Raw genomic sequence first — 25,133 nt, 5'->3', positions numbered from 1 at the left:
TGAGGGAAGGTGGTTGGCTAGAGGTGGTGCTGAGAGGAGGGGCGTTGGAGCATGATGAGGTTCTGAAGTAGAGCTGGAGATTCGAGAGAGTTGGCGGATGGCTGGGGTTAGTACTTACATACATACTACTGCTTACCACCTTGTGCTGGTTGAATAGAATTTTCTTTGTCAACGTATAGGTATTTTTGGTGTAGGACGGCCTGTGACTTGTCTCTCCACTGCTGGTTCTGGCGAGTGAGTGGTCGAAGCGATATCTTTGTGTGTTGCAATCATTGATGTCCATGACCTTGGATTCTCTCGAGTCTATGTGACATATCTGACTAGCATAGTAGAAAAAGAAATAGATGAGCCCAACAAGTGTATAACCATCATGCCAATTCATGCCATGCCAAGGTATAACAACCATAGAACAAGCCAATATTGCGCCCCTCACCAATGAAGCCATCATCATAAAACGCCGTGACATATCAAGAACCAAACACCCCATCCGAACCGTGTCCAATCATCATACTTTATGCACCTTCGTCCCAACCCCAATGATCAAAGGCCCATCCACACTATCTTATGGCCAAAGCCTCCTGGCGGCAACTCCTAGTCTTTGAGACGCTTTGCCGGCCGCAGCAGCGTGTCGTCCGGGAGCCCACTACGCTTCGTGCCGGGCAGACTGCTGGTGCGAATGTCGTTGTCGTCCTGGCTGACGCGGCGGTGGGGATACTCGACCTTGACGCCCTCGAAACAGTTTGCGCTCACGCGGTCGCCAGAGCTGAAGAAGACGGACTGCAGTGCCTGGGCGGCAGTCAGGCGCTTCTCCGGGTCGTACTCGAGCAGGCCAGCGAGCAGCTTGTAGCCCTCGGCGCCGAGGGACTGTAGCGCCGGCTGGCCGTTGGGGCCCGACGCGGCCGATCCGGCGCCCGAGTTGTTGTTGATGGTGCTGTAGTACCACTTCTCGAGGCTCGACGTCGTGGAGTAGCCGCGGCTGGGCGGCTGCTGGTGGTGGCCGTGGTGGTGGTGGTTGCTGTGGCTGCTGTGCTGCATCGCCGAGAGCGTGTTGAGCTGCATGTACTCGGGCATGGCCGGAAGCAGGGGCCAGCGCTCTTTCGTCGGCATGCCCATGATCTCGGCAATCTTGTGCATCTGGTTCCGCTGGAACGGCACCGTCTTCTTGCTGTCCATCTTTGCCTCCTCACCCTTGAAGATGGGACGCAAGGACAGCAGCTCCGCAAAGATGCAGCCGACGGCCCACATGTCTATGGCAGGAGTGTAGTGGTACGAGCCGAGGATGAGCTCGGGGGCGCGGTACCAAATGGTGACGACGACCTTATCGCCGCTGAAGAGCGAGTGCAGCGGCTTGTCGAAACGACGGGCAAGGCCCAAGTCTCCGATCTTGACCTCTCCGCCCGACGTGACCATGATGTTGGCGGGCTTGAGATCTCGATGCAGAACCCAGTTGGTGTGAAGGTACTGGCAGCCGTTGAGGAGCTGGAACATGATGCTCTTGATCGTGGCCGGCGGTATCGGGTGGCGTGGCTGCTGCGTGTGGTGGTGGATGATCTGCAGCAGGTCGTGCTCGGCATACTCAAAAACCATGAAGATGCACTTATCCTCGAGCATGATCTCCACCAGCCGGATGACGTTTGAGTGCCGGAGCTCGCTACACAGGCTCATCTCACGAATGGCGCTCTGAGAGATGCCGGTGTAACTGACTTGTTCACCCTCCTTATCGGGCTTGAACTTTTTGATGGCAACCTCAATGGGAGCGCTCGAGCTGGAGCCGGAGCCGGTGCCGGATGTTGGCGTGAGGCCGCTGGAAGTCTTGACAACAGCGATGCCTTCCCCGTTGACGATCCTGCCTACGGCTTTGTAGACACGGCCATAGGTGCCACTGCTAATGAAACCGATGATGCGATAACGCTCCGTCACCCGTGCCTTGGGCTGGTAGCCAGCCGACTGGTCGCGGCCATCTGTATAGGAGCGGTGAGCAGACGATGAAGACCCAAAGAAGTGATGCGACGAGGATGAGTGAGGATAGCCCGGCTTCAGCCTCAGAGGCATTCTGCGCGGCTAAGCTCTTGTGTGTGAAGCGAGATCAAAGGCGAATGAGTGATGGCTGAACAAAAGGTAGAAGGAGAGGATGCTGGTGGGATACGACCTGGACACGCGTGACGTGCTGTTGGGTGCGTATGTATGTGATGTGTATGCTGCACAGATCAGGTATGTAGGTATGTGCGGGTAAGCGGATGAGATGAGGTTAATGCGAGCTTAGACGCTGCTTTAAAAAGACGTCGAGAAACAGCCTTGCCAGATGAGCCAGATCGGGTATCGTGCAATATAAACCCCAGGGTCCTTGACACGGGTAAGACTAGCTGAAGAGGAGCGGATGGGAATGGACAGGATGGGGCGATTTGGAGAAGAGAAGGACGGGCCAGGTGGTGCTGAGAGGAGGGAGAATTGTTGAGGAGACAGATATGACAGAAAAGAGGATTCGAGTGGAATGGCCGTATTGAGTGGCTGAGCGAAATGGGATAAAAAAGGGGGGTCGGCCAACCAGGCGTGGCAACTCTGGTGGACGAGAGAGACTCGATATCGTCGCTTGACGGAGACGAGCGAGTGTGATGACGGTGTAAGAGGCATGCACGGAGCGTAGACGATGCCGCCGAGAGCACTACTAGCAGTGTATGCCGAATGCCGCACAAGATGGGCAACGGGAGCAAATCAGAGGCAAGGCAGAGCACCGAAAATAGGGCACATGGTGGGTTTTTAGAGGTGGATCTCGCTGGAGTGGGCAGGGAAGAGGGTTCGATCAGTAAACGGGCGTTGGTCGTGCTGGATCTTTGGCCTCTAGACAAGCTGGGGGATGTGCACACGAGGAGATGGAGGCTAATCCAACAGCAGCCCAAAGGGAGCGAGGCAGTGTGGGAGAGGGGGAAACGGCAAAGGAGGGCGGATCAGCCGCACGCAACGCACCTTCAAACGCCGCCAGGACGCTCCGCTTGGTCGATTGGTGAAGACCCCTTGCATTCATGACGCCGGCCACTTTTGCGGTCCCGGGTCCGGATCCCGAGGACGGGTTCGGCAGGTTCATCTGCCTTGTGTCACCTCGTGTTTGATATTGATGTCCAACACGATCGGCTCTCGCTCAGGATAAAGAAGACACGTCGGCTGTCGATGGCCGTTGGCATGAGTGGAAGCGGGTTCTCCTGCGAGCGAGACGCCACGGCCGGTCAGCCTGGACGATGGTCCCAACGATCCAGGCCAGGACATGAAACCAGTCTCTGCTGGCTCCTCCAAACAAACGCACAGCTTGGCTTGTGAGCGAACGATGGCACGGATTCGGGGGGGCGAGTGATGCACGAGCCCACACGATGCGACTCAGGCCTCCGTTAGTGACGGAGCTTTGCTGTGGCGAGCCTGGACGATCTCGGATGCTGCACCAGGTACGTACAGTAATATGGACAGACTTGCATCCGCTTCTCCGTATCGGCACGTGGCTGGACGGTATACGCTGGCAGCACACAACGAGGATGTAGATGCAACGTAAACGGACTGCTGTTGGGGAGAAAAGTCGTGGGAAGAGGCGAGAAGACGGTTCAAACGGGCTCTGAGCTGATGCACCTGAAGCTTTTCTAGGTTGGCTTTAGCCGGTGCGGAGCAAGTCGGCTGTGGCTTCACCGGGATGATGGGAAAAGAAGAACGCCGGCGATAGATATCAGAGAAGCATTGCAATTACTGGAGCTTGGTAATCGGACTCGTGATGTGACGATCGATGGACGAGACAAAGTAGATGCAGACGGAGAGATGAAGGATGAAAGTCGATGTTCAAAGTCAATCTGGTACATGTCTGGCACAATGCAATGAAGGCAGGTGCCATTTACAGTTTCGACCACTGACTAAGCCGTGGTGCCATCAACTCTGAACCTGAATCTCTGCCTCATCACATGTCGCACCTACTACCTAGGTACCTAAGTAGGTATCCAGACATGGCTTGCATGTAGACGACCTGGGAAGCAATATCCGTAAAAATGCGCCCAGGCGTATTTGAACACTATGAGAACTATCGCTTTTGCATTGATTTGGTGGTTGGAGGATTGTTGTCCTGCCACAAATGGTAGAGCTCAGGCTGAGAAACCACGCAATATCACATCTTGAATGCTTCATCTAACAGTATAAACAAACATCATCTGCCATCATTCCCTCTACTAGTATGTCCAAACACCGTCAATAGACTCATCGCGGCCCGAGCTTCTCCAGAGCCCGCACTCCCTGCTCCTCCCACTCCGCCTTGGTCACCCACATGCTCTCGTTCTCCGCCATGATGTTGGCCAGCACGGCGCCTCCCAGGAACACCATGTGCCTTCTCCGGGGAGGATCCTCGATCCGCACCTTGAACTTGCTCAGGCGCTCGGGGTTGCCCTGCAGCGCCCGCGTCAGCCACAGCTGCTTCAGCTCCTTCTCCAGTCGCGACGGCAGGCCCGGGTACATGCTGCTGCCTCCGGACAGCACAATGGCCTTGAACAGCGACGCGCGAATGTCCACGTCGGCCGACTGGATAGTGTTGAACAAAAACTCGCCCAGACCGGGGGACTCGTTGTCCACCAGGTGGGGCTGGAACAAACACTCGGGCGCCTCGAATCGCTCGCTGCCCACCCGGATGACCCGGCCGTCGGGCAGCGTGTAGTCCTCGACCAGCACGGTTGTGTCCTCGCTCAGGCGCTTGTCGAGCTCGAGGTCATATGAGACGTAGCAGAGCTTCTCCTTGATCTGGCGGACCGTCTCGAAATCGGCGGTTCGGTTGAGCGCGTAGCCTCGGCGCAGCAGCAGCTTGATCAGGTTGCGCGTGACGTCTCGGCCGGCGACGTCCAATCGCTTGGTGAGATGGTTCAGCACGACGGATTCGTAGACGGGGACAATGTGGGTGACACCGTCACCGGAGTCGACGACGACGCCCGAGCTCAGACCTGTACAATTGCGTTAGCCATGCAGTTGCGAATGACCAAGCTATCAATCCACCGCAGCGACAATGGGAGGAAAGACAAGGGGCCCGGGGAATACTTACCCTGTGCATACAGCGCCAGTACGGCCTGAATGGCGACGTAGACTCCGCCGAAGCCGTACCGTTCAAACATGACCTCGCACATCTTCTCGCGGTTCTTCAGGGGGTTCATGGGCGGCTCCGTCAGCAGGATCTTCTGGCCCTGCGGGTTGATCTTGAGCTTCTCGAAGAAGGTGTAGTCCCAGAGGTGCTGCATGTCCTCCCAGTTCTTGACGATGCCGTTCTCCATGGGGTAGCTGATCTGCAGCATCGTGCGGGCGGCGGCCGCGTCGTCGCCGCACATGATGTCCTTGATGATGACATCGTTGTCCGTCCGCTCCTCAGACCGCAGGATGGGCCGGCCGACAATCGACGGGTACTGGTGCTCGGGGAAGTTTTGGGCGGCGTATCCGACCTTGAGGAAACCGGTGCCGCCGTCGAGAACTGGGTGATGCCGTGAAACGTTAGCAAAAGGCCGTCGGGAGTATGTGGTGGCCCAGGAGTTAAAGGGGAGCGAGAGGTGGGAGCTCGGCAGCGGCAGGGAGAGCTTCAGCAGCTGCACCACACCGATCCTCCGAGCTTCAGGGGGGGGGGCGTCAGCGGCTGCTTCGACGTACCGATGGGAGGGACCATTTTGGCGATGGCTTCAATTCGGATCCGGCGAGGAGGGCCGCAGTTGGGCGAAGCTATTGAGAGGTGAGGAAGCTGGAGGCTGGCTCAAGGGTGGAGGCGTCGTCAGTCTGTCGGTTCGGGCGAGGTGAGCCAGGTTGATGACAGTTGAGCCAGATGGTGGGGTCTTTGGCTTGGTTCAGAGGCTCCAGAGGCTCCAGAGGCTTCAGAGACGCTCCAGAGGCCCCTCAGGCGGCTTACAGGGCACTCGCGGACCTGAAACCAGCGGGAGGGCCGAATCGTCGTCACTGGGGGGGGCTGTGGCATCACGTGATACCCCGCAGCTCCATCACCGCCATCAGCTATCAGTCGAATGGTTTAACGATCTGTGTGACGATTTAGGGCCAAAAATAGGATCGTTTAAATAGCCTTATATTAAAAAGAGGAAGAAAAAGGAAAAATACTGTTATAGCTAGCTAAATACATTTACCCACATTCTAAGGCTCTATATTCATATTCCTAAGCATATAATCTAAAGGCGCTAGTTGCCTTTAAGCGCTCTTAAATGTTACACACCCCCTAGTTAAAGGAAGCATTATAAACGCATTCCCTTTAACTAAATAATAAAATCCTTAGTGTTTTTATTCCTTTAATAACCTTATTATTAAAGCCTATGCCTAGGCTACTATTTATAAGCTTCTTTATATTAGAAATAGTAGCAGAATATATAAAGTTATATTATTAAGGAAAAGTAAATAAAAGCTTTATTTATAAAGCATAATGCAGTAAATAATAAAGGAATAATTAGCTTTTACACTTATAAAGTAAAGCCGTTTAAAGGAAGCTTTAGAATAAATAAATAAGCTTTTAATCCTTTACTTTTACTCTTTTCTTCTTTAATTATTATTATTATTATTATTATTATTATTACTGCTGCTATGCCTTTTAAAAAGACTGCTGCCTTTAAGCCCTCTGCTAAGTCTAGGGGTAAGCAGCCTGCTAATATTATTTATCTTATCTTATCTCTTCTATTTAATCTTATTATACTAATCTGTTATTTTTAAATAAAGAAGAAGATAATAATAACTTTAAGACCCTGCATAGCTGCAGGTCTTTCTACTAATCCTATGCCCTTAGCTTAATAAGATCCTGCTTATAAGAATTATATCTAGGCCCTATTAGCAGGCTAAAGGCCTAACTATTTTTATTATATTAATACTGGCAGCTGCTTTTAATGCTATATACTATATATAGCTAGGTTATACTATTATCCCCTATAGTAAGCTTAATTCCTTCTGTCTAATTATATAATCTACTAACTGCATGCATATAGTTATCTTATATTAATACTATTTATTTAATAAATAAAGCATGCTGCTAAAGAGTTAGATAAAAAGGTATATCTCTTTTTATCCTAAATTATATACTTAAATACTAATAAACTAGCAGACTTTTAATACTTATTATACAGCCCTGCGCCTCCTTTTTAAGATATTAAATAATAAGGATACAGCGCTAAATTTAATTAAGGTAAAGGATAAGAAAATAAAGGCTAAGAAGGCCTAAAAGACTATAGCTAAGTATATTTTCTATAAGTAGGCGCTAGTTACTAAAAGCCTAGTTTATTAATATTTTTATTTTATCTAAATTAACTTTATATATTATTTTTACTGGCTTACTTTACTACTTTATTCCTTATATCTTCTATAAATTGCCTGCTCCTTTCTTACTAAGGTTATATAGCTTTAAAAGCTTTATAAAATGCTTAAAATGCTAATAAGGTAAAGCCTTTATAAGTCTATTAGCCGGCATCTTATTAGTAGGCATATAAATAATATTTATAAAGCCATGCTTATATTCCTGCCTTAATTATATATTCTAAATATTTATATAGTAAAGGTGTATGTTAATTCTTATGCTTAGATTAATTATAAGGCAAATGGTCTGCTAATTATTATAGTTAATATTCTAGTTAACCCTAGGGTTAAATTTAATTTACCTAAAAAGGCGCTGTAAGGTAATAGTCTCTTTTACTATTTAACTTAATATAATTAACTTAGCTTTTATTATACTTATGCTAATAGTAGCTTACTAAGTTATATTCTAGAGGATAGCGCTACTAAATAGGAAAATAAGATATTCTTATAATAACTTCCTAGTCTCTAGATTATTACTAAATAAAGCATTACTTAAGGTATTTAAGACCTTTATTCTCCTGCTACCCTTATATTAAATAGTAAGGTATCTCTTAATATAAAGATAGTAAATAAGCTAGTTAGCAGCATCTGCATATTCCTTTAATAAATTTATAAGGAAATAAGATAGTGTTAATGCTATAAATATAATATCTAGTTAGATTATAATTATGCTATAAAGCGCAGAGCTAATCTTTCTTTAATACAGCTTAATCTTTTAAGGTGTGGCTGTCTTTAAGTTTTTCTTATATTCCTTTATAAGAATAGGAATCTTTAAATTCTAGTCTCCTTCTGTAAAATTAAATTACTATATAACTTTTTTAAAATATATATTATAAAACAGATAGATTAAACGCTCTACATAATTCCTAATAATCTTAATCCCTAAGAACTATTTAGTATCTCCCCCTTTATATAACTTATACTTAGCCTTAATCTAGCGCTTAATTTTAAGGAAATAAGCTTTATCTTCTTTATAGTAGGCAGTAAGAATATTATTTATATAGAATTCTATAAACACCTTCCTATCTAGCATATAAAAGAGGCATAGCTCTTTAAGGCATGCTTCTATCCCTAAATTTATTAAAGTTAAAAAGAACTTATTAAACTATAACTTTAGCAAATCCCTAAGACTATATAAAGCTTTCTTAAGCTCTAGATAGGTATTAGCTTTATAAAATCCCTTTAGCATTTATATTATAATAAGGAGGCTATCTCTATCCTAGAATATATTAATAAATGCATTTTTAATATTATACTGCTTAATTTTAAGCTTAAATCTTACAGCTAGAGTAATTAGTATATAAAATAAACATACTGTAAGTATAGCAGTATATATACTCTTAATTATAAATTAGTTTTATAAATCCCCCCTTACTATAAGTCTTACTTTACAGCAGTTAAGATAGCTATCTTAGTTAAACTTATAGGTAAACACTTATCTTATTAGTAATAGTATTATTTTTACTTTATTAATTAGGATCTTTTTTTATATTCCTTTAAATTATAATGCTTAAATCTTAACTCTTGCGGCTTCCTTAAACTTCTCCTTTAATAAATACTTCTATATCTCTCTCTAGCTATTTAGTAGCTTAGCCAGGTTATTAAAGTAAATACATAGCTTACTTAATGCCGCTCTTATTTTATAAGCGCTTTTCTACTTAGCTGCTCTACTAAGCGTTATAAAAATAGTTTTAGTAATTTTTATATTTACATTAAATAGGCTAATTTTATTAAGCTATATCTTATTTAATAGTAATTTAAAAAAGCCTATAATAATAGTATAGATCTTATCCTTAACTTTATTTTATCTAGTTCTTCTTTTTTAATTAAGGGAATAGTTATTAACTGCCCTTAAAGGTTATTTTTTATAAAGCTATGCGCTTTTATGCAGTAGAGTAAGGGGTTAGACTTCTTCCTAAAGTAGAACTTTATCTTTACTATTATTAACGCTACTTTTTACTATTATAAATCCCTTTATAAATTTAGCAGCTTCCTTAGCTTTTTTTAAAGCTTATAATTACTGCTAGATCTGCTTATTTTTATTAAATTCTAGCATTTAAGGTTCTTTAGCTATAACTCCTTTAAGGGGCTGACTTCCTATTAGCATTTATAGTTAATCCTCTGCTTAGCTACTTATATTTTATATACTAGCTAAGCGCTTAAGAGTATACTCCTGCTTTAGCGCTAAGGCATAATCTAGCTCTCTTTTTAAAGTATTATAAGGCGTATTTAGCCTTATAAGCGCAGGGGCTTCCTTATTTACAGCAGTAGGTCCTTTTATTATAATTTAAGGGATTTCCTATACTTCTTTCTCTACCCCTTAGCTTATATACACTACAGGCTGCTTAGCAGGTTCCTTTAAGTTATAAAAATAAAGGCTTAACAGCAGTATTAAGATGTTAATATCTTCCTCTTTTAAGATATTATTAAATAGCTTATTTAGCTGCTTATTAAAAAGCTTAAGAGCTAGCAGCTTCTGCAGTTTAAAAAATATAGTCTTATTAAATATAATATTCCTAGTTTTTAAGACCCTGCTAAGTTAAGGAATCTAGATATAATATATATTAAAAGCAGAATAGCTAATAAGATATCTAATTAAACCTCTAGGGCTTGTTTTAAATAATTTCCTATTCTTATTTGCCTTACATTTTTTATTTAATGCATAAGCATGGCAGCTATATATATAAATCCTGCTTTAGTTTAGCCTTAAGTCTGCTTTATAATAATAAATTTTTAAAGGAGTAAAATCCTTAAACTAATATTTAAGGCAATCTATTAGACTAAGTATTCTATTAGCTTAAGATAGGCTTATATTATATAAATATGCAGCTGCTGCTATACTTTTAGGCTAAAGGTTTATTAGTAAATTAGCTATAAAGATTATCTTAATAAATTTAACTGTTATCTCTTTATTAGCATGCTCTTTACCCCTGTTTAGCTTATAGGTGTAAGGAGGTGCTAATTTAAAAATAAGGCTATAATACTCTACTTCCTTTTAAAATAAAGACTTGCCCTAAATTATAATTATAGCTTTTTTATTATCCTGCTGTAAGATAATAATATTAAGTCTATATTATCTCTTTATATAGCTAATAAAGTTAAAAAGAGTATAAAAAATTATAAGTTACTTTTTATTAAGCAGCGGCTGCATATATATCTATCTGCTATATTTATCTTTAATTAAAAGGAGCTAATTACTTCTATTAAAACCTAGATTATAATCCTAAAGATCTTAATAAAGTTGCTAAAAGGGTCTTAGTAAGCATCTCTTTAATAGTCTTTTTAAAATTACTTACTTAGCCTTAGCTAAAGTATAAAATTTACAGTCTAGCTGCTTAATTCTATTAATTTATATATTCCTTATATAATATACTATTACCTTAAGGGCAGCTGGTCTTAAATAGCCTAATTGCAGATATTATAAATATTTAGAGTTAGATTTTAAAAGAGGTGGATCTTTTAATAGTCTTCTTCTTCTTATTATATTATAAATGCCTTAATCTAACACTCTATTATATATAGCTTTAGTAAGCTATATGCTTATATAAGAAGGGGAAATAGGGTTATATTAAAGGAATAGTAAATTATGCTTATATATAAGCTTAGCTAACACTATTTAGTTAGCAGGCTTTTTAAAGTGTAGTAAGTAATTATAACCTAAGTACTAAGCTCTTAATTAATGTAAGCAAGCTTTTAAGACTATATTAATATAAAAGCCTTTAATAATAATAATATTTTTAAGTATAAGATCTATTTTTAAATTTCTATCCTCTCTTTTTAGTGCTCCTTTAATAACCTTTATGCCCTTGCTAAATATAGGGAATTATATAGTGCCTGCTTTTATAAAGTCTCTGCTTATATTAGGAATAAATATTCCTTTTTTAAGTAAGTTAATATTATTAATTAGATAAAAAGCGCTATAAGAATCTAGCAGGGTGCTTTATAAAAGCAGATAAATGCTATTTTTAAATATAGTATATATCCCTAGTCTGCTTTTTAAATTAAGAAAGCTAATAGGGTTAATAAGCGCTGTAATTAGTCTATTAGGTATAGACTTAATTAGCTTAGGGCTATTACTGCTATAATCCTGCGCTTAAAAAAGATTCTTTAAGCGTAACTCCTTCTAAGTGTTTAATTAATAGTAATTATAAATAATCTTAATATAGGCCTTAAAAGGTATACTATATATTTTAAGATTCTTCTTCCTAGTTAGGGCATATTTTAGCTTTTAGTATTACTTAGGTGGCTATGCATAACCTTTCTCTCTCTTATCTTTATAAGGATATTCCTTAAAAAATAAACCTTGCCTTCTACTGCTTAGTCTGCCCTTAACTGCGCCTTTAAAAGCATTTAATCTTCTAGTTAATATAAGATATATTCTATTCCTTTTCCCTACTAGTTAATATTTTATAATTATATAAAATATAGCTTTATACTAATATAAGGAAGAAATAAAAGATATTTTAGTTATTTTTAAAATTATAAGCTTATTTAAGGCTTATATTACCTAGGTTAAGGTAAACCTAATTAATACTGCGCTTAGGAAATTAATAATAGCTATATTACTTTAGATCTTTAAAATCTGCAGTTAAGATGCCCTTACTGCTGCCTTAAATTAATAGTTAAATTAAGCTTAAGGGTCTATTTCTAAGGCATAGGCCTTATTTAGCACTGCTTAGTAGCTCTTCTATATAGCCTTAAAAATACTTAAGTTACTAGGAGTGATTATCTTTTTAAGACCTTTTAGGAGCTTGCAGATTATAATAACTTTATATTTATTAATCTCTCCCTTATTATTCTTTTTAAGAGTATCTTTAAGGGCTTAATAGATTCTTTTACTAATAGTTTTAATAATCTAAAAGCATATAGTATTATTCTTCTTCTTTAGATTAAAAGCATTTAATTATTTAAATTAGAATTTAAGAAGCTAGGCATAATATATAGCTATTATCTCCTAAAGCTTTAAAGGCAGATTATCTTTACCTAAGGCAGCTGCTAGCTTTTACTTTATATCTTCTTATAAAGGAACTTTATTAGTTATAAAGTTATTGCCAGCAGCTAATAAAAGCTTAAGATTAATCTTCTCCTAAATCTTATATGCTTAAGTAAAAGACTTAAGTGTTTTAATCTAATTTAATTAATCTAGTTATGCTATAAGCTTAACTAATGCCAGCAGCATAGCTAAGAAATCTTTAGTTAATTCTATTATAAGATTTAAGGAAAATAAGCGTATAAATATAATAAAACAGTATAAAAGGCATATAGGAAGTTATTAATAAGGTACTCTTACACCACCTAGGCTTATAACTGTAATAATTTAGGGCTAAAAATAGGATTATTTAAATAGCCTTATATTAGAAAGAGGAAGAAAAAGGAAAAATACTGTTATGGCTAGCTAAATATATTTGCCTACATTCTAGGGCTCTGTATTTATGTTCCTGAGCATATAATCTAAAGGCGCTAGTCGCCTTTAGGCGCTCCTGAACGTCACAATCTGTTAGTCACGCTTCGACATCATTAAGAACAACGACAGAGGCATTGGATCAAGTTATTCAGATATTTATATATATATATATATATATCAATCCGTGGATCTCTGCTCTAATTGCCTCCTTCTTCTCATCATCTAAGCATATATCACTTCGAAACAGCTTCATCCTCCACCTCCCACCATGTCTCTCGCAGATCCTCCTCAACTCAGCTCGAGCTCCATCAGGATCCTCCTCCTCAACCCCAACTCTTCCCGCTCCATGACAAAATCCATGGAATCAGCCGCCAACTCAATAGCAACTCTGTCTCCAGTAATTCTGCCAGCCCATCCATTGTAGTCCGCCAATCGTCTCAGCTGACTCCTTCGAGTCTGTCTCCATCAGCACCTACACGGCCCCTGAGCCGTCTCCTGCCAGCATCGACAATGCCGAGGGCATCCATGCCAGCGTTCAAGCGGTGATCAACGACCCAGACTTCAAATCTCGTCTCCAATCCGAGGCCTATGATGCTGTGCTTGTTGCCTGCTTTAGCGTGCACCCCCTCGTCAAGCACCTTGCCAATGCCCTTAAACCGGTTCCCGTAACGGGTATTTTCGAAGCCAGCATCCTTACTGGGCTGTCTCTCGTTCCTCTTGTCGAAGAGGAGCAGCAGAAATGGGGCATCGTCACGACGGGGGCCTTCTGGGAGGCTCACCTTGCTAATGGAGTTGCCGCTTTCCTGGGACAGGCACCATCTCCGGCATCTACCACAGGTTCATCAAGCTCCAGTGACGGCAGATTTGCCGGCGTCTTTTCCACCGGCCTCAATGCTGGAGACTTCCACACCATCTCACAGGAGCAGGTCAACGTGCGTCTCAGAGAGGCTACCAAGCGGCTGCTGTCCGCGGGAAACGTCACCTGTGTCGTCATGGGCTGCGGTGGCATGGGCGGCCTGCAAGACATGATCCGCGCCATCGTCGTCCAGGAGTACGGCCAGGACAAGGCCAGAGACGTGGCCATTGTTGACGGAGTCCAAGCCGGAGTGCTACAGCTGCAGCACGCGGTGCTCAGCCGGCGACTCTTTGGCGTCAAATAGGCCGCAGCCGGCTCTTGTGCGACTCAAGGAGCGACAATGACACCCCTTGTTTGTCCATTGACTCGGCCTGCTGCTCTCTTGCACGCCGGTTGTCACTCATTCCCCTGTCAATGTTGCGGTGTGAAAGCGGCCCCCTCCAATACCCAGAGTCCTGGACAATGCTTGGCTCACCGGCCGTGCGTGTACGACATCCAGACGCATGCATACCTGATATGCATTTGCATCATTTACCGCCTCCGGTGTCCCGATTCTCTTGTTGGAATAGCAAACAAAGCGTGAATACAACCTGACTCTTAGAACATGACACGCTGTGTCAAACGCTTGCTCCAATCAATTCCTGTACAGACGTTGCTGGTGCTTCTCAAACACAGCGTCATCGTCACTTGCAAGGCCGCAACTCTATGATCACTCTTGGGAAAGCCGGCGGTTACTCGTGCTGTCTCTTGTTTTCAGTCTTGAACCGTCTCCTCCTGCCCAAAACTGCTGCCGCCGTCACGTCTTACGTTTCTCGCGCCGGTTGCACGTCCGTATCACCGAGCCTTCATCTTCCGCTTCCTCCTCGCCCCTCCCCTCGGGTTGTCTGCACACCCTCATACAGATAGCTCTGCCTTGCTTCCTCCCGGCGATATCAGATGCGGCTATCCTTTGCCATCTAGTGCCATCTAGGAGCGCTTGCACGACCGCAAGAGACATGAACCTCAAGATCAACACAGCCAAATGATTAGGGAGGAGGGTCTTTTCTACTACATTCATCCTGCCGCCGTACCATTGCACAGCTTATCGTACGGCACAGATTCTCATTTTGACACCTCGTGCCCGTGTACTCGATCCATGTTGCTCATGCCCTCCATCTATTACATACACGCCTCCCTCTTTGCATCTCCTCCGCCCCCGTCTCCAGCTGCCCCTCTTGAGAAATCGAGACAATGTGTGGAAACTGGACTCACGGCAAGCGACGTGATCTTCCAAAGAAAACACAGCAACCCCAAAGACGTGAAACAGATGGTGCCCTTGACGGCGCATGCGGTACAACAAGCGCCTATGGGCATGTGTGCCCCCCCTCCCCCCCTGTATCCCGGTGCGCTCATGTTTTTGTCTCTGAGTCTCATCCGTCATCCTAAGCAAACCTTGGGATAGTTTTATTGGTTATTTTACGACTGTTTGTAGTGAAGAATGGGGATACTGTCTGTGTCGTGAACTTGTGGAAGAGAAGAATACGATTTGTAACGTGGTTCTATGAAAGAGACAAGTGCCGCCTGTATTGTGATGTCTAAGTACGTTCTGTGCAGTTAAGAAACTGGCTTAATGTGATTTTGATGTCTAGTTTTTTCCATGTTCTCCCGGCTGTATGCGGCTTCAGTCCAAGGAACGTCTGGCCTCAACGTTGAGGATGGGACCAGACGAGAGAGACCTTGGATTTATACCAGAAAAGCCACTTCATTACATTTTCCATTTCTTCAAAACTGCTAACGACAACAATCAATTCGATCCCTCTTTAGCATACACAAACCCAATCCATTAGAAAGAGGAGAAGAGAAGAGAACATTCGCAGCCGTTTCCTCCACAGTCGCTCGCTCGCCATGAGTTGCCCTCCCGTTGTGTCCGGGCCAATCTCCAAGTTTCTCTCGTCGTGCTTTTGGTTCTTCCTCCCTTCCCTCCACTGGTAAAGAAAAGATGGCCACTTTGTCTTTCCCTCTACCGTCATGAATGCCTAAGAAGGCATCACGGGGGTGAAGTAGGTAGACGGCGGGGTAGGCTCGTAGAAGAAGAGCTCATATGATGAACTAAAGATAACTCAATAACATGAAATCAAGTAAATAAGGTGTGAAACAAAACACGCGGAAGAGTGGAAATACGAGAAAACAAAGGAAAAAGTAGGAGTCGGCCGCAAGTAGGGAGGATAGAGAAAATGTGGCGTAAAGAGCCGCACTTGCATAGTGTTCAGAGTTCAAGTCGTGCTTCACTCTCTCGTAGAAGGCCAATAAAGTAAAAGAGGCCGCCGCCAGCATCTTGGCTTCTTGTGCGTCTCTGGTCGATGCCGAGATGGGTGGAAGAAAAGAGGATAAGCCGAGTGTTCAGCTGCCGTAGGAGTGTGGGTGCTCGGCGGTAAGGGGTCTCTATTCTCTCAGTGTTTGACCCTGAGAGATTCGTGTGGCTTCCATGGCCCAGTCTCGTGTGGAAGTCAGAAGAAAGGGTGGGTTTCGCAAAGGCGAGACACGAGGGTGGCGTTGTGCCGCGTTGAGGTTCTTTTTTGCGAGGAGGCTTTCTCTTTGGGTGTAGGGGTCCTTTTTTTGGTTCGTTATTTTCAAAATGTTTTGCAGGGTGTTTTTTTTGTTGTTGCAACGCTCGCTTGTTCATCTGTATTGTTTGCCATGTTTCATTGTAGTTTTTGTGATTTTGAACGCCACCCAGGGGGAAGATGAAGATGAAGCTGAAGATGAATACACCGAGGCAGAACACAGATGATCTGATGGAAGAAAGCAATGGAAAAGACAATTAACTTGTCCCAGTCGTGCGAACAAAAAGAAGTGCAACAGAAAAAAAAAAAAAAAAAAAAAAAAAAAAAAAAAGGAAGAGCAGATGCAAAAAGCAAGCAAGGTATTACACAGCGAAACAGTCCAGCCTCGACAGCAAAGCAGCAAAGGGCAATGAAACAGCATCAGCTCCGCATACCAGACTTGCGCTCATTCTCCTCGCCGCTCAATCCATACGGCGAATGCCCGTGGCTGCTCGTCAGATAGCCGCCCAGAGCAGCAGCCCCCGTGTACGTGCTCGCGTAGCGCCTCGTCGTGTCTATGTACTTGTACGTCATCTCTGGTGCCGTCATCCTCGTCGGCTCTTCGGATGGCGCCATGATGGAGTCGAGGGACGCGTTCGCGGCCGTGGTGTAGGCTTCGCTGCGGTGGAGGTGCGAGTTGGAGGCGGTGGGTGTTGGGTACGAGGATAGGGGGGAGCTCTCGAAGGGGGTGTAGGCGGTTGCTGGCTCGGAGAGGGCCGCGGGGGAGGAGCTACCTGTGGAGGACTGGGATGTTTTGCTATAGGCCGAGGAGATGGACTCGGCTCGATAGGGGTGCTGATGCTGATGCTGATGCTGGTGTTGGTTTTGGTGCTGGTGCTGGTGCTGCTGGGGAGCGCTGGTCAGGGGGCGGGCCAACGGCGTTGGCAACATTCTGTCGCTGTTGGCGAGCGGGTTGCTGAGAGATGCGATGCCTCCGTAGGCGTACCCCGTATTTGTCTCGGCTCCGGCAGCAGGGCGATGAACCATTGTCGCCGTCGGGGGAGCAGATCCAACGGCAGCAGAGGTAGGGCCGGCGGGATAGCCGTAGGCAGAGGCCGGATCAGGCTCGACGTACATCGACGGCTTCGACGCCGGCGGGCTCGAGCCCATGCGATAGGCGCCCACCATGTACGCGTCCTGGGGGTACGACGGCTGATACACCGAGTACTCCATGCTGTTGTCATCGGCGTACCCTCCGGACCAGGCCGACATGGGATAGTACTTGCTGCCGTAGGCGTAGGCGGAGGCGGAGCCGTTCCTATACGACAGCGCGTCGCCGCTGGGCATGCTGAGGGCGTCTGGGTACGGGGACGGCAAGGGGGTCGTGGGCATCGGAGGCACGACGGCTGGACCGCGGGCCTGGAAGTTGCGGGCGACGTCAAGGCTGTAGGAGAACTGCTCGTTCTTGAGGTGGGTTTCGTGGGAGGAGACCTGCGACTTGAGGGTCAGCATGCTGTTGCTGACATGTCTATCGTCATTGCCATTCCATCCTCGTCATCTTCTTACCCGGAGGAACTGGCAGGGCTCATAGCCAGCGTTCTTGCAGTTGAGGCACGGCTGGCCGTTTCCGCTGTCTCCCGTGCACCGAATCTTTCTCTTGCGGCATCGCATGCACTTTTGCCGCCATCAAATGCATCTAGTTAGCGAATGGTCTTCTCTGTCTGCCCCTGCCTCCCACATCCATTCTATAAAGCCCGGTAGATCAAAGGGAAGAAAGTCGAAAGGGGGCTTACCGCGACCGCGATCCTCTTTCGCTGCGTGCTGGGCTCCTCGGTTCCGTCTCGGTCACTCATCATGCCGCCCCTAGAGTCGCTGTGATAGGAGTTCGCTCGACGGTCCGTGTACGGCGCTGCGTAGGGGGATATGCCGCCTCGAGGCGAAGAGTACCGTGTGTGGTTGGTAGAGTGAGAGCCGCTAGATGAACCCATTGTGGTTGCTGTAAGTTGTAGGCGCCTAATAATAAGGATAGGTGACAAGCGAGCTAGAGCTATGATGATGTATCTGCACTGATTGTGTGTATGTGTGTATGTGTGTATGTGTATGTGTGTTTGTGTGTGTATCCCACTTCTTTCTGCCGGTGACGTTTTGGCTTTGCTTCCCACTGAATCAAGGATTCGATTCTGTATTATACTCGTATGAAGAGACACGCTTCTGAGACTGTAGAATGTAAAACACTCGATGGCTGCTGTTCTTGACTCGCTCCTAATCTTTGGCTTTGGGGGCGTTGAGTAAGGGACGGGGCGTAATGTAGAGTCGGAGAGGTAGAAGGGGAGAGACGGGAAACGACGGGACTGACGTCTTGTGTCCCCTTGAGCTTCAGTCGATGACTCGGTGATGCTGGACACTAAAACAGAAAGGCAAGATCCAGATGGCTGCGTATGCAGTTGTTCTCTTGACGTGGACGAATCAGGGAGATTCCTTCAGTGAATAGGCAGCCAAGGGGGGTAATGCAAACAAATTTGGCAAGGCCGGTGAATAGATAGACGGGACACTGAGGGAAAATGATCCGAAAAAAAGAGTCTTAAGATGAAAAAGAGGCAAAGGGTGAATGGGATGATAAGATCTAGAATAAGAAAGCCGAGAGCAGAAGAGAGAGAAAAAAAGAGAAGAAAAGCTGTAGCTCCGGAGATAGTTATACATGATCGGTACCCGCCCGTCCTCCTCGTCGAATCCTCCATTTCAACCCAATTTTTTTTTTGTTTGTTTGCTTTGCTTCATCTCCCGGGCCCAGCTCGTCCAATTATTTTGCATCCTGTGCCTTTCCCTCCTGCTTCTCTTTCTCTCCGCCTGCCTATCTACACACACTCTCTCTCCATATGTCTTCGTCTCGTTCTGGACACAGCTCAACAAAACAAGAAGCACACAGGCCAAGAACAAGCTGCCAGGAAGTCACTTTCTGGCCCGTAGATGCTGCGCTCGGTACACAGCAGTTGACAAGCTCGTCGGCTTTGTGCCATTACTCCCCAGACTCAACTCCCACCAAGAGCGTCTCCCTCACACTGTCAGTCTCTCTATGGCTCTTTCTTTTCCTTGTCAAAGGCTACGCAAAGGCGGTGGGGACGCGGTACCATATGATGGCAGGGAGTGCGGAATGGAGAGGCTTGATGCAGATCGAGAATCGGTGTTGGTACATACCCGGAGGGTATCTGTACGTGTTCGCCACAGGCCCTTGTTCATTTCCTCTGGCTTGCTGTTTTACCGAGCAGGGGATTGAAGAAAGAGAGACAAGCAAGACAACGGCCACACACGTGGGAAAACGAGGAGGACCCTCAGAAGAAATCGATCTCACCGGATTCTCGGGCCGGCAGTTGCTAAGCCCCCCCTTGGCGACTTTCTGTAGTGGCATTTTCCCATCTCGATTAGATTTGCCCCCCTGGCAAGGACGATAATGATCTCATGATAGAAAACGAGCTCTACAGTAACTTGCATATGTTGTGCGTGTTGCTTCTGCCCGGCCCAGCCTCTCCTCGTTCTATTTCCAGCGCTTCTTCATCACTCCCCCCCCCCCTTTCCACGTTTTTGTTTATTCCACTCCGGAGGGGCGTGTAAGTGGACAAGGTGCTGAATAAGGTCAGTGCGTAGTATACAAAATAAAGTCTTCTTTGCCTCTCTTCGGGAAGCCTCGTCTAAATCCAAGCAACGGCCGTCTGATCTATTCCGGGAACGGAAAATGGATCCCTAGGGGGAAAGGGGAGGGAGGGGGACCTCTTCCAGGACCGTGAACTTCTGCATATTGGATCTTGTCCATACAGATTTGCTTGCACTCATGAGGCCACTAATCTACCCTCGATACAAGAAATGGATCGTCGTCCTCATACGCAAACCGCAGAAACAAGCACAACGCAAATAGTCCGAGAGGCTACGAGCTCCAGTACGAGGCCCCCGGCCCAGGTTACAATATACGCGCCGCCGCAGATTGTCAGAAGCACCTCGGGGAGGGCCATCAAGGTCAATGTCGTGTACATCTCATGTTACGATAACGTAGCGGTCAGGTAAATTGAGATGCAAGTTATCCTCCTCCTGTGGAACTCCGCAAGCAGCCTGCACAAGGGCCCCCAAAGGCAAGAAAGGTATCTCGCAACGTCGCACAAAAACAGGGGCCACCAACTTGATTCCCGCCCCAGGCCAGGCAGGGAACAAAAGTACAAGTCCTCTGGGTAGTTTTGATGTACCCTTTTCTTTTTATTACAAGGGTGCCGTCCTTGTTCCGTGTGGAACTTGACAACTGTGGAGGCAAAGAGATCCTGGAGTTGAATCAAGGCACATGACGAGCAACACAAGGGCGTAAGGACGAGACATTCTCATCGAGAGGCGCACAAGCTGCACGTGCTGCTCGGCAAGGAAATGGGATACTGCAGTTTCATTAGAACATTATCAGAACATGGCAACGGATCAGGCAGCTTCCAGAAGAAAGTTGGAGGCGTGGAGAGAATTGAGAGTGGTTGGGGAAAGAGTACATACAAAGTACAAGTGAGGATATTCCTCAGGTTCGTTTGACGGATTCGCAGGCGAGATTCTGCTCGGGGACATCTCTTTCAAGATTCGATACGAAACCGCACACACAGAGAAGGAGGGCAACAATTACTGCAGGTAGACGGCAAAGCGCTCAACGAGGAGTTGTCGTCCGCTACATGCAATGTAACCCTTGATTGGTGCTCGATTCCTCCCCTTTTGATGCTCAATGACAACAAAAACTGGAGGACCGTTTACACCGATATGCCGCCTGTGCCTGTCCAGAGACAGCTGCATTGCCAGGTGCGTCTCGCGTATTGCAAAGGGCTGCATCCTTCAGCACTGGCGTTTGGCGATGCTGTGACCGAGATGAGCTGGCCACTCCCCTCCCGCCCCCCCTTCCTGCACATAGCATGCCTTACACGCCTCACAGCGTTCGCCCAAGCCTGTACGAAGTAATGTAGGCAAAGGAATCTGTCCGGGCACACGACAGCCAGGACACCGCCCAACGTCCATCTACTTTGTTTTGTCTCGACCAGAAGGAGAAGCGGCGCATGCTGCCGTCCACCCCTTCTGAGCTACACATGCACGCAAGCACGCACGCACACGCAGTCAGCGGCCGGGCTCTAAAGCAAGGCACGCCAACGCACAGCGTTTTTTTTTGACGGGCGAGGACGGGGAAAAAGCCCTCTAGATGCCGGAAGGAAGGGAGGGGGGGTTACGGAGACACCTGCAAGGGAACAAGAGGCTAGGAGAGGTGAAGAAGGACGGCGAAACCAAATGGCGCGGGTTTCCAAAAGCCAAAGAACCAGAGAAGAAATAGACCAACAAAGCACATGGCTAAGGGGGGCGTGCAAGAAAGGAGTTGTGAGTTTAAGCCATATCAACAAGTTAAAGAAGACAGAGACAGACATGGAAATGGAGGTAGAGACATGGAAAGTGAGGTACGAGGTGAGTCAGTCCGTCGAGGCTGTGAGACAAGAGACACACGATGATGTGAGAGAAACGCACATGTACATCCAAGAGGAAGGAGAAAGGGCATGAGATGCTGCACACGCAAACATGGGGATTGGCTCACCACTCATTGCCCTCGTTGCCCTCTCTCCCACGCCGTTTGGCGGCGGTGAACGCCTTCGCTCCACCATTGTTTCATCCTGGACTATGCATAAACGTTGTCTTGTTCGTTTCTGATCAGATAGCCCAAGTCGGTAGCTATTACCGGCATGTGTCTATCCTTTCTCAGCTGTGTGTCTCTCCTCCAGCAGGTTGCCCTACATCTCCCTGGTTTAAGACCCCGATCCATAGAGGGCCACGCTTGCGCCGCCATCGCCGGTCTTCAGGTTGATTACCTCGTAATGAACAACACTTTACACTCCAAATGTTTGGACGCCCTCGGAACTGCCGAGTAGATTGTCGCGCCACTTGGCGAATGAAAGATCCAGTCTTCAGCTTGTGCCTGAATCGGACCTAGTCCACAGCCTCGTTTTCCACCCCCTTGCTTCGCTCTTCTCCTCCCCCTGTCAGAAAGGTCAAAGAACAACCTTTTGACCGGAATCTCAGAGATTGCTTACTCCAGTCTCCCGCAATAGTAAACGCTCTGCAGTACTTCCAGAAGTGTAGAAGGGAAGGGACGGAAATAGGAATAACTCCCTAGCCCCGACCGCCGTTGTTCTTTTCTGATCTTTTTTTTTTTCTTCCCTGTCTTTCACCCCCCTCCCCATCCTCCTCCCCCTGTTTGAAAGGCGGGCAGGGCGGTTCTTTGCAGTTTGGCCTTTTCCCTCAGTTCCCGTCAAGTTCGCTGCATGCAACCGTTGTGTGTGACGTGGGAACGCTTAGCGATTGGACGTGCTCCGGGGGTCCAGAAACACACAAGACAGACAAGAAGCAACGACAGATAGTGGTAGGTGTGTGCAGGGTACCATGGCAAAAGCACAACGGTCGTCCAATCCACGAGGTGATGGCGTGAGCTGGCCAATGAGCAAACAGAGACAGCACGCAAGGCTGTGGGAAAGATCAACGGATGATCTGGGTTTCTGTCCGGGGTTGAGAGCAGGATTGGGGTGAGGAGCAAGGGTACCAGAAACACAAAATGACACGGGGGGATCAAGGACGAGAGCAGGGGCCCCATTCGAGGAACGTTCAAAACGCATATCGAAAAAGCTTGGGATCCATTATCAGCTCGTTTGATCCAAGGTCATGGATAATTTGCAACCACGTTGCTCAATTCCTGTTGGATTGGGAGCACCTATAGGTATGTTTGGTGTAGTCTAGTCAGTCAGTGACAATGTCCCTCTCGTGCGAGGTGACGAAGCGCTTTTCGAGGGCAAAAGGGCTGCAACAGCCTCAATGACAAGCTTCGTGTTTCTGCTGGTGACACTCACACAGGCACACACAATGTCTGTTTCATCTGTTGGCAGCTTTATTTCCATCTTGTTCTCGTTGCCGTCACGGAGCACTGGTCCTATTATTATCATCCACCCATGTATTTGTGTACAGGCCAGTCGAACTGAAAACAACAAGCGTCACTTCCGCGCAACGGTGCACCATCTTGTGACTTCTTTGACAACCGGTGTACGAGGATAGACGCACGTATACCGTAACGGTATGCCCGTCTCTGTCTGTCCCGTGACACGAGAGCAAGGGAAGCGCAAGTGACTGACTGAGCTGCATGTCCTGCCCATCCCACTCATATGCATGTCTATTTCCTTCGCCCCAATGATTCGAGAGCGTCACCGGTTCTTGTAGACTGGGGGTGGGTGGTCGGGATGAAGCAGAGCCAATCAAACAGAAAGCAAACGAGGCGGTGACTGGGAAAGAAAGTCCAGGTTGAGGACACTCTCGCTCAGACAGAGACGCATGTCTCGCCTTTTGGATCGTTGATTGCTTGCTTGCTCTCTCTTTTACTTGCTCATTTTGCTTGCTCGTTTTGCTTGTAGTTTAGAGGGGGGGAGGAAGGGCCCCATCGCGGCTCTTTCGTCGCTTATACGGCGAGGCCGGGTTTGAACTAAGTCTCCCTTGTCGATCTAAGCTCGGCTTCAGCTGGTATCAGGTTTGTATGTGCTTCGTACATGCAGAGGCACAGCCTGGAGAGCGAGATGGGGGCCTCGTGGCTAACAATTTGTGGCACTCACCGACAACGATTTGCATCGGAGATGGGATGTCGTAGCACCAGGCGGGTCCCTTGCAGCCCGTAAGTAAAATGATGGGGGAAGAGAGGGGGGGAGCAACAGTTGACGTGGGCGTACAAGTAACATACGGACGCCAGCTCACAAGAAGAAGGATTTGCTACCTGGTACTCCGTACGAGGCGATAGATTGACTCGTAACGAGTTCATTTAAACACTTCCGATTCTGATTCGGTTCGGTTCGATCTGGGCCCACGGAGGAGATGGCCAAGGGCGTAAATCAGCGCTGAAGAAGCACCACGGTATCGACGAAGAGAGAAAGGCTACAACATTGTTGACTACTTCAACAGCGAGCCGGACTCGTATAAACGTAACGGCGTAACGGCGTAACGGCGGCTCGGCAAAAGGCGGTAACGATAAATGAAAGGGGAGAGTCTCTAGAAGCGTCCACGGGACGAATAGCTGTAAAGTAACTATGCGGCCCCAAAGAGACGGCTATCTGAGATTGATTAGTCCCGTCGGTTTCCTTTTGTGATTCTGCGGGGGACCTGTCATGTTTGACAGCAGCTCGCGAGAGCGTCTGAGTGCTCCTTGCTGTAAAGCTGCATGTGTATGAATGGACAGGTAGGTAGATACGGAGCAGATGGATAGCGAGATGCCGGTAGCCATCGGGCCTTGCAGTGAAATGAGTCGTCAAGGCCAGGCAAGAGGGAAACAAGGATTCGGGTGCTCAAGATGGGCCATGGCGTCATGTTGTCTGCCTGCCTCGGAAAGTGGTAATATCGTGAAGAGTTCAGGTTTCATACGTCGCGTATGTACCCTTGTGAGATGGCTCATCTTTTACCGAGTTTTCCATGTTCTAATTCTGGCCTTTGAGCAGTCAGCGGTCTAGAATTGACAATGCGGTATACAGATTTCATGGGATGAGGTCAGTAGAGTCCAACTTCTTGCAGGGTGAGCTTAGAGCTTCCACCACATGGACTTAGCTCGGAGCAAACGGAGGAAGTGTCTGGAAAGTATGGCCGGGCATCGTTGGCAGGTTCGAAGCGTCTGTCCCAACCTTCGGAAGGAATTTTATGCGTAGACAGATGGAAAGGAGGCTGAGCCAGCAAGTTCCATTGTATTCTGTGAGACAGATTGAAACTGCGATTAAACAGGCCTTCCCAAGGCCCCAGTTGATCCAGGGTAGACTCATCCGAACTCGGGTCAGATAAGGTATTCGACCGCACGATAGACGTGCGTCCTCAAATCAGAGAGCTCGTAGAGCAGATAGATGCCCTCAGTTGATAATCAATCGCGAAGCTGGAAAATCGATCGGCCACATTGGGTCTGAAACCTCCCAATGCAGGTTAGTACAGCAGCGAGACGACTCTTTCTCGT

General features: G+C 46.6%; 5 protein-coding genes across 5 annotated transcripts; 2 read left to right on the top strand and 3 right to left on the bottom strand.

Annotated features, from left to right (window-relative positions):
• Positions 1-353: 353 nt before the first annotated feature.
• On the bottom strand, positions 354-2,052 carry TRIREDRAFT_81720 (protein kinase; the record flags this gene model as incomplete). Its single annotated transcript, XM_006968883.1, has 2 exons — positions 354-1,746; positions 1,819-2,052. The coding sequence occupies 2 exons, from the start codon at positions 2,050-2,052 to the stop codon at positions 592-594; spliced, it is 1,389 nt and encodes a 462-aa protein (XP_006968945.1). The 3' UTR covers positions 354-591.
• A 2,172-nt stretch (positions 2,053-4,224) lies between these two features.
• On the bottom strand, positions 4,225-5,997 carry TRIREDRAFT_111468 (actin-like protein; the record flags this gene model as incomplete). Its single annotated transcript, XM_006968882.1, has 3 exons — positions 4,225-4,955; positions 5,054-5,473; positions 5,976-5,997. The coding sequence occupies 3 exons, from the start codon at positions 5,995-5,997 to the stop codon at positions 4,225-4,227; spliced, it is 1,173 nt and encodes a 390-aa protein (XP_006968944.1).
• A 7,046-nt stretch (positions 5,998-13,043) lies between these two features.
• Positions 13,044-13,887, top strand: TRIREDRAFT_41942 (uncharacterized protein; the record flags this gene model as incomplete). Its single annotated transcript, XM_006968869.1, has 2 exons — positions 13,044-13,136; positions 13,195-13,887. Coding segments are annotated over 2 exons (786 nt in total), but the record flags the coding sequence as incomplete, so codon positions are not given.
• Positions 13,888-15,840: 1,953 nt separating this feature from the next.
• On the bottom strand, positions 15,841-18,105 carry TRIREDRAFT_111466 (N-terminal fungal transcription factor-containing protein; the record flags this gene model as incomplete). Its single annotated transcript, XM_006968881.2, has 4 exons — positions 15,841-16,184; positions 16,573-17,608; positions 17,684-17,791; positions 17,911-18,105. 4 exons carry the CDS (start codon positions 18,103-18,105, stop codon positions 15,841-15,843), a joined length of 1,683 nt encoding a protein of 560 aa, XP_006968943.1.
• A 1,870-nt stretch (positions 18,106-19,975) lies between these two features.
• TRIREDRAFT_111465 (uncharacterized protein) lies at positions 19,976-21,452 on the top strand (the record flags this gene model as incomplete). Its single annotated transcript, XM_006968952.1, has 5 exons — positions 19,976-20,169; positions 20,545-20,664; positions 20,743-20,932; positions 21,063-21,089; positions 21,324-21,452. The coding sequence occupies 5 exons, from the start codon at positions 19,976-19,978 to the stop codon at positions 21,450-21,452; spliced, it is 660 nt and encodes a 219-aa protein (XP_006969014.1).
• Between the last annotated feature and the right edge of the window lie 3,681 nt (positions 21,453-25,133).

The sequence above is a fragment of the Trichoderma reesei genome, assembly GCF_000167675.1.
Source record: "Trichoderma reesei QM6a unplaced genomic scaffold TRIREscaffold_27, whole genome shotgun sequence".
NCBI lineage: Eukaryota > Fungi > Ascomycota > Sordariomycetes > Hypocreales > Hypocreaceae > Trichoderma > Trichoderma reesei.
The sequence above is the reverse complement of the archived record's forward strand: the minus strand, read 5'-3'. Positions and strand labels throughout refer to the sequence as shown.